Source organism: Aulostomus chinensis, chromosome 15 (genome assembly GCF_037954235.1).
Source record: "Aulostomus chinensis isolate RoL2024-O1b breed Wild chromosome 15, RoL_Achi_v1.0, whole genome shotgun sequence".
Taxonomy (NCBI): Eukaryota; Metazoa; Chordata; class Actinopteri; order Syngnathiformes; family Aulostomidae; genus Aulostomus; species Aulostomus chinensis.
Window position 1 is genome coordinate 15458330 of NC_141334.1, and position 9171 is coordinate 15467500.

A 9171-nucleotide genomic window follows, 5' to 3' on the forward strand; every position below is an offset into this window, starting at 1 on the left:
CAGCTGACCTGATAACCTGGTAGAAAATGTCATGAACGTCTCCTCATACTTGGCACAAAAACCCACTGGAACTCATAAATAAATGAAAAATGTAAACTCATATCATTGTGATACCTTTGGAGTATCTTGACGTTTCTTTTTTTTGGAGGGGGGGGGGGTCACAAAGTACTTTTCTTAGTAGCTTGCATGTCATGACCTGGAGACCCATGTCAGTACCAGGTATTAGTTCCAAACTGGAGGACTTGGTGGTTTGTTAACTGCCTCTCCCTGCCAACAGTGGCTGAAACCAGGTGGAAGGATCCGGGGTGAACATCTGTTGAACACCCAACCTGAAGGTGATCGTCTCTGCTGTGACGCTCCCTTGTATGATCTCTCCGTGTTTATTTGGATGAACGCTCAGGTGTTCCGCCATGTTGTTGTGTTGTGTTAGTTTTCTGTTCTTTAATGACAGATGATTAGAATTTCCTTTACTACTACTAATATACTATAATATAAACAAATGAAACAGCAACAGCAGTAGTGACAATACTGAATGCAGTTTTATCTGGCTTTTATTCACTGGTGAAAGGAAGACTTGAAGCAGAAAGTTCTGATAAATACTCTGGTCAAGGCACTCTCGTCAATTTTCCAAATATTCAGTCTTTCTTCTTTTCTTTTCTCTTTTTGACTCAAGACCAAATTCAGCGCAACACCTTTGGAGACGAGTTGAAGTTACAGGATTCTCACCAGAAGGCTGTTGATACATGGTGCTTCAGCTACAGGACAGCACAGGCATGGAAAAGTATCCAAAATAGAAGTAACTGCTTTCTTATATTTTAGAGCAGTTACATGTAGTATATTCAACAATGGGGAAAGATACTGGATAACAAATTGCTTCTTGGTACAAAAAAAACACGTTCATTCGTTAAGAGGCATGAAAATAAAATAAAAAGAAATATCTATCACTAAAATACATATATTTTGAACTTGCAAAATAGTGTAAATACATCTTTCAAACGCTAAATTTCTAAATGTCTATGAACAAGCAAAACCCTTTCATGCCCGAATGCCAAAATCAATCAGAAAATTTTATGCTCATACATTTTTTGTTTGTTTGTTTGTCTACTTTAAAAAAAAGTACATTCAACGTGTTCACAGTGTACAACTCCAGAGAGGAAATGTACAGGGAACATTGATCAGGCTTTTCCTCGGCTCTATCGCATGATGAAGGGTGTTGCTTGTTCCCTCAGCTCACTACGACAGCTGCTTCATTAGTCAACAACTAACACTGTTTTTCAAAATGCTTTTCATCAGAGTAACAACAAAAAAATACCTTGTTTTTGACGAGCGCTTCTAGATTTTTATAATACAAAAATATCCTCGGCGGTATTTTAATTTTTGAACACCTTACACTTCATTTTATCACATCAGAAAAATCCAAATTATAAAATAAAAATGTCATTAAATACACACAGTTTATCAAAAATGCATGGATTGGAAATACTGCTCATTGGTCTGTTTTGACTAATTTTGCAAACTGTGTTTTTCCAGTGCGTGCTATTTTTTTTTTGTGTCATTTATTATTATTTAAGGCAACAAAAAAAAAAATCGATCAAAATTTGTCATTGATATTTTTTCTTATTAAGAATTTCATATTAAATTGCAACATTCAGCTTTGCTGAGAACATAACCGGCTGAAATGGGACAGCACATGAGAGCGTGATTCCTTGTGCTGTCCTGGATTATTCCTCCTCTTGTCATATTAAGGCAAAACCTGTATTGATTCGGACATTCTGCTCTTCCTGAACTGCACGGAAAAACCTTTATCATGTAAAAAAAAAAAAGAAAGATTAACAGAAACCCGATGAGCAAAATTTGCATCGAGGAACTCTAATTTGTGTTGAATGTTTTGTGACGGGAAGCCAAATAGTCCAAAAAAAAAATTCTAATTGTGATTCAATGCAATATTATTAGAACATTGTATGTAATTTAATGTCATACCCAGTTTCTTTGGTCTGTGATGCAACATAATTTCCATAATTTAAAGGAAATATATTTCTTCATGATTAGAATCATGAACTGTCACAACTTCTTGTTGCTTTCAGGTGTGCAAATGCAAAAAAACAGACAAACTGATGGAAGTCAAACTGATTTGTGATATCGCCTTGTGATCGGGTTGAAATATTGTAGCAGTCAGATGAAATGTTCATAGATCGTAAAGTTAAAATGTCACACACACACACACACACACACGCACACACAAAAACAGCCTTCTGTCATTTTTGACCTGTGATCAAAGTGTTGCATGTATACATCAGACAAATGTGTGCAGGCACAGCTCCGGGCAGGCCTCGGGGCCTATTCTTATGAAATCGTGACACAGAAATGTGACAGAAACTAAAGAAAGAAAGAAAAAGGAACTGCAAATGTTTACTTGATTTGTCAGGAAATGTGGTTTGAGCCCATTACTGATACGACATAAAAACCCTCCAGAGGAATGTACGAATAAAATACAGTATGTCCCTTTTCAACCAGTGACTTGCCTTAATTCAGAGTTAGGAATGACAACAAATTGAATTTTCCCGATCCATGTTTGTACATTGTGCTGCTCTTGTGCAGCCATGTCATGTTGTGGATCTGATTTTTAAGGGAAGAGAGAAAACAGCTTGAGTGAGGCAGGACTGCAGTCCAGGCAGAATGGCCCAGCTGGCTGGGCTTTTGCCGCGGTGAATACAGACATCACATACATTCAAACTCGTCGATGCGCTGTTTGGTGTTCCCTGAACGAATCTGTCTGAGGGTCTTGTACTTGTCTCGTCCTGCTCGCATGTTCTCCGCATGGATGATGTCATTCACCGTTTTCTTGGTCTCGTCCCGAGCGTTGGCCAACTCTGAGCTAAGAGCCTGGAGAAAAAAAAACCCACAGCCGGAGAGATTCAGAGATTCGGTCTTACCCATGAATGTGGAAAACATGATGGATGTTGTCAGTTAAGACTTACGAGTAGGTGTTTCTGCAAGCGTTCGTTCTTTTCGGCCTCGGTCATGCGCTCCTCCTCGCTGCGGTCCTTGTACGTGGCTGCAGACGTGAACTCTGCGCTGGCCTCGGCGCTGCTCTCGTCGTTTTCGTCGTGCTCGTTCTCAGCGGTGAGGGGCTCCTGAATGTGAGCCGCCATCACTTTGTTTTTAAGTTCTTCTTTGGTCTTCTCCAGGTCCTGCTGCACTGTGGTCGCCTGAAAGGTGGGGGGCGGCAGGACAAGAGTGAGGTCATTCTGTGATACAATTATAAGCACATGAAATAGAGCGACGAATGGAGAGTCGTTGTTGAATGGACTCTGCCTCAAGGTTCTGACTTTCATCTCAGTCACTGTGACTGTCATCTCAGCCAGCCTGCAGCAGAAGCTCCAGTGAGTCAAACTCCAACAAAAGGTCCTTGATAACAGCCTTGAAGTTTTCCTCCCCTCTTCTAACAGAAAGAATCGCCTCCACAGTGAGACGCTGACCTCTACCGGCACCTTGTGTGACAGATGAAAGATGACGTCACCAAACTCACTGACCTACAGGCACGTTTTGACTTAGCGAGGGAGGTGTCGGATCGGCTCGAGGATCAGAAAACACATTACAAGGCAGCGACAGGGAGCCGCTGCCTGCACAGCCAAATTATGAGTAAGGATGGAATGTCTACTGAATGTTTGCCAAAAAATGCACAATATGGAAAGCACCACTTAGCCCAGCAGTCAGAATATCATAATGGAGCAAAAGATTAAAACAGGATTTCCTTCAAACAAAATCAGCCGACAAACAGCATGAGTCACCCTGCCCAAAATACAAAAAGGCTGGGCTGGCACACAGGGTTTTTACCAAAAAAGTCATGAGGCGAGCCAGGAATTTTACCCCCTCCCCCAGCAACACAACCCCAGGAACGTCCGTCCTCACTCTGTTCCATTAAAGGGGTAAAGTGATGAGTTCATTTTGAACGCTGACTCATATTTGTGTCGTCAGATAAGGTCAGAGCACCAAAATGAATCCTCGTGTAGCCTCTATGAATCACAGTTCATACAATAATACGCCAACAACAAGAGAACGGGATTCGAACTCGAGTTTGAAGAGGCTGCTGACCTTTGCCTGCAGAATCAGGCTGAAGAAAAAAAGAAATGCAGAGTTTGTTTGACTGTCTTTTGGTAGGATTACTCAAAAAAAAAGTACCAAGCTGATTTGAATGCAATGTTTCGGGGCAAAAAGTGGCTCATGATCTGTTCAATTCATAAAAAAATATGACGTGTAGTGACTCATCTCTAGCTATTTTTATTAATCTCAGGAAATATGAAAGGGACCATGGTCAGCGCTCGCTGAGTGCGTGGTTTTTTTTTTCAGTGCCAAGCACAAAACCTTTTTACTTGGTGTGATCAATTCAGATTTTCTGTGTACAGGAGACACACAACTTTTTATGTGCTGCACTGTCAGTTCATTCAAAAGGAGACGACTACTCCTCCGTAGACGCGGCTGTGACGTACCTTCTGTTGCCACTGGGTGGCCTCGTCCTCCTTCTTCTTTTTGGCATCTTCCAGAAGTGAAATCTTTGACGTCAGCTCAGCCAACTCAGTGGCCTAGAACAATAACAGGTCTTGGTTTTGATATATGAAGCGTCAAAACACACTTTATTTTTGCTTCATTCATTGTTTGGATGTGAGCGGACAAGCAGTTTTTTTTGTGGTGACTGACCAGGTGCTCTTGGTTCTTCATTTGGTTCTCTGACTGTTGCAGGAGAGTCAGCTTGGCATCCTCAGCACCTTTCAGCTCAGCCTCCAGACGCTCGGCCTCCTCGTGAGCTCGCTTCCTCTCCAGCTCCAACTCCAGAGCCCTATGCGTTTGTTCCTCCAACTCTGTACACACACACACACACACACACATAAACATTATGTAAAAAAGTTAAACAAAACAAAACAAAAAAAACCCTCTCTCGTCACATCTCGTGACAGTGGGGTACCGGCAGGTCACCCACCTTGTTGAGCTTTTTTTGTCTGCTCCTCAATCTGCTTTAATCGCTCCATTAGTTCTTCCTTTTCCTTCTCAATCTTTTCCTTTTCCTTTTCTGCTACTTCCCTTTTCCGCTTTTCATTCTCCAGCAGAGCTCTAAAGGAGTAAGACATTTAGATGATAAATAATCCTCACGACTGACAAGAGGATCTGTAGGAGCAGCAGGTAATCACACATACGTTACAGTTGGTGCTCTCAACCAATACTTTGTAAGTTTTAAAACCTTCAACAAAAACAGTGTATACAGTGTGTACAGGAACATACACACATTTTTCAATCCCCATGATTATCCGCCAGAAGTCACCTGAGACCCGGCCACTTCAAAATTCCACATGAAATCTGTGTCAGATGAATTCTGAACCAGGATCAGCTTCCAAAACATGTCATGTCCACAAATCATGCATCTTAAAATCCAATTTCCGTAAGAACTGACCAAAATGTCCTGAAATGGTTCCTCTAAAATATATTGCAATATCCTGCTGATTTGACCCGTACCTCTCCATCTTCTTGAGATTCTTCTCCTCCCGTGCCTGAGCCTTCATCTGCTGTACCTCAATGGTGTCGGGTTTGCGGCGACGCATATACAGCTCATGGTTGCCCATGCATAGTGCCAGAATGCGCTTGTTGATGCGCAGCCTCGGCGCGTAGAATACAAAGTCCTAAAAACAGCAACATTCATGATTTTTAACACAAGTCAAACGGCGAAAGGTGTTTTATGAACTGTTACTCCGGTTCACCTACCGGCGCTTTCTTGTCGATCGGTTTAATGACAAACTTCTTGTCGTTGAAGGAAATGTTCCTTATTTCACTCCACGGAAACCCGATTTTGGGCGTCATTCTGTTGAAGAGGTTTGAGGACAAAATCAAAAAGTCAAGGTGAGAAGAATTATAGGATAATTCACCCCAGTCATGTGAAGCATGCGTGTAATGTCACTCATCACTTACTTATCATTCTGTTCATAAATGTTGAGTCCCAAAGCATCCACACCCAACCACAGTTCTGTTCCTTTCTTATTTTTGATGTTGAAGTAGTTGACTCCGTACATCTCCAGATCTTGAGCGATCTTCAGGTACTCCATCATGGATTCCTCTCTGCGGATTAAAAAATAAATTGTGATATATACATATGTATATATTTTTTTTAAAAAGGTCTTCAGCAGAGAGCGACAGAGAGGGAGAGAGAGAGTCGTGTTTTAACTCATCAGCTGCTTCACTTTATTCCACCTAAATATGGCATCATCTCTGACACACCAGGATGCAAACCTCTAATCCAAAGGCCTTGAGAAGCAGAAATGAAGCGAGCAGCGTGTGTCTGTGGATACCTCATCATGCCCTTGTGCTCTTCGTGCCATACTTGAATCCTCTCCTCCCACTGGTCCTTGCTGAGTTTGTGCTGGTCCAGAACTCTGACAACACCAGACACCCAATTATCAGTAGTCGTGTAGAGACAAATGCAGACACAGTGGTGGTGCGACCCGAGCTACACACCTCTGAGGGAGCAGGTGTTCGCTGGACAGATAGCCCGGTGTGTGCACCTCCTTGTTGTAGTCAGCATACTTGGCCTGCACAGCGTAGGAGGCTAGGAGGACCGCCGTCTCCGGAGGGCAGTAGATATCATCATTTAAGATTCCCTCCTTCACCTGCAGGAAGAACAGACGCTGTGTGGCCTCCTGAATTAACTCCTCCGACACATCCTCGGGAAAGAACTTGGCCCGGAACTTAAACAGCAATGGGCTTTCCTTCCTCACATCCTGGGCTGTCACCTAAAATACAATGTGGCATGGGTGAAGGGCAGGGGTTATATAAATGGTTCCGCTGAACGGCTGGATCTTAACAAAGGAAGGAGTGTTTTAGACAGTCGGTTAGGACAGAGGAGCTCACCTTCTTATTGAGCTTGAGCCATGTAGAGAAACTCTTTGTATCTTGGTACTGAAGTCCAAAGTACCAAACCTCCCGCAGTCCGATGGTCTTAACAACCTTAAAACATAATTTAGAATCAATACTAAGCGTGAATGAGAAGATTATAACCAACATTTTTACTGATGACTTAAATGTTAAGTATCTCATACCTGGTCAAACAGCTGCTTTCCAGTTGTATTGGGCTGAATGGCAAACTCCAGTTCAGCGTCCATTGTGGTGACTCTCACACTGATCTGAGGAAGAAAGCAATAATAAGGAATGAGGAACTTTCCACTCAAGACTGAACACCGGGACCTCAACTTCACATATATCAGCTTTATTCCATATCTCGATCGCCATCACCTGCTGGATCTTGTGTTTCATTCATTGTTTACCTGGTGGAAATCCCTGCATCAACCTACAAACGGTCTACAAATGATGCTTGAAAGAACTTGATGAAAGATGAACATGCTAGTGCTTCATGTTTCATACTACCCACCAATAGGGGGCAGCACATTACCAGAAAGTCGAGGTGTCAACAGAGAAATTCTGACTTCCTCAGCACAGGAAATGTTCCCCCTCTGAAAAGCTCTGGCTGAACTGGTTAATTCCAGTCTGACAGCAGACCGTGGGTTCATCCATCCCAACAAGATGAAAACAGCCACCAGAAGTCGGAGGAAAAGACGCAAACCCAACTGCAATAGTTGGTGTCGCTGTGCTCTTCTAAGTGCCCGATCCATCAATTTCTTCAGTCCAATAAATGTTGATTAGCTCAAGTTGTTGGATCATAGGCTGATTAAAGTGACAATCCCTGAATGATCATAACTATGAACAACTGATTTATATACAGACCTCATCTATGAACTCAAGCTTTAGTGCCTGAGAGTAGGAGAGCAGGCTCCTTTGCCCTTGGAGTTATGTAGAATGTTCACGAATGATGCCCCCCAGTGGTGGAAATGACAAATAACACTAATATATAGATAATGGCATCTGTGGATTACAACCACAAGAACTGTGGTAGTTTAGTCACGTTAGTGCTCCTAAGCGTGGGACTCTGAAAGGTGGTGACAATGTTTTGTTTTGTTTTGAAACTCACCGATGAGCCTCTCCACAACGTCATCACCTGCCGTGTTGAGCCTAAGGCGTTATGATCGGCTGTCGCTGAGCCGCTGTCGAGCACCACTACAACATTATGTCATGAAAAAAATGATATTTCCCTCTAAAACAAGATCAAGAATCTTAGTTTTGTACTGCGTATAACAAATGCACCAATCTGGCTCTGTCTCAGTATAGAAACTTATCTGCAGGAAGTGACCTTCCTTTGGTGGATGGGCCTTCTGAGGCGCTGCTGCTGCTAAACACTGAGCTCTCATGAGAGTCGCCACATCCTGTCATGTATCAAGCAAACCTGTCAGCTTTCCGTGAAGCAATGTGTCCCTGTAAAATTAAACAAGAGTACTGTTAGCATGCTTGTAAATAAACCTCTTCACAGGTCTTTTTTTCCCCCTAGAGTTTCCTATTGAGGAGGCCTAAAAGAATCGCAGCATTTTAGAACTGAACGCATTTCTTTCTCTCCACGAGACTAAACCGACTCTGTAATTTAGTAATCCAGGTGGGTATTTCTCATTTTCTCTGTCCTCTTCGACGAAAGAGCAACAGCAGCAGCATACATAACTATTGGGAAATAACTGTGCGGGCTGAGGCCCACGCCTGCCCTCAACAACAATGGTATGCATTATTTCCCAGTTGCAGTGCTGATGAGAGTTGCGTTCTTTCCCATTCATGTCAGCAGAACCCCATTCAGTGGTCAGGACACTTGCCTCTGTCACTTCCTGTCATCACCAGAGGTTAGGGCCACCCATAGGTGATACTATACTGATCATTATTTTTTTCTGGGGGGGGGTAGTTAAGCTCATGAACACCCTGCTGGGGGTTTCTGCAGTCTAATTTCCTGAGTCAGTTTCTAAAAGGAACCACACTCAAACAATTTTCTAGTTTTGTTAGGGTGTGTCTCCCATGGCCTGAGTTCAAGAACACTCAATGCACTATTCTTAGCGCTCGCTCTCAACACCCCCCCCCCCAACCCCCACCCCTGCCCACGTGCCATGTTTCCATGCATTAGAATAAATCTTTCAAACTTTAAACCAGTTTTGTGTTGTATCTAAAAAGCTACTAGCTTGTTGAATGGCGTGTAATGCAATGCTTGTGTTAGGGACCCTTTGACCCAGTGACTGCTTGAAACTTGATGTTATTTTTAAA

General features: G+C 42.7%; 1 protein-coding gene across 1 annotated transcript in view; it reads right to left on the bottom strand.

Moving 5' to 3' along the window:
• Positions 1-533: 533 nt before the first annotated feature.
• Positions 534-9171, bottom strand: part of LOC147248918 (moesin a) — a 16459-nt gene continuing 7821 nt past the window's right edge. Inside the window, exons 2-13 of the mRNA XM_086225729.1 lie at positions 7083-7166; positions 6895-6990; positions 6502-6776; positions 6336-6419; positions 5959-6105; positions 5755-5851; positions 5509-5672; positions 4979-5109; positions 4699-4859; positions 4491-4583; positions 2979-3209; positions 534-2883 (exon numbers count right to left, since the gene is read on the bottom strand). Of these exons, the coding sequence (XP_086081855.1) occupies positions 2719-2883; positions 2979-3209; positions 4491-4583; positions 4699-4859; positions 4979-5109; positions 5509-5672; positions 5755-5851; positions 5959-6105; positions 6336-6419; positions 6502-6776; positions 6895-6990; positions 7083-7166 (1728 nt within the window). The 3' untranslated portion in view covers positions 534-2718. The remainder of the gene's footprint in view (positions 2884-2978; positions 3210-4490; positions 4584-4698; positions 4860-4978; positions 5110-5508; positions 5673-5754; positions 5852-5958; positions 6106-6335; positions 6420-6501; positions 6777-6894; positions 6991-7082; positions 7167-9171) is intronic.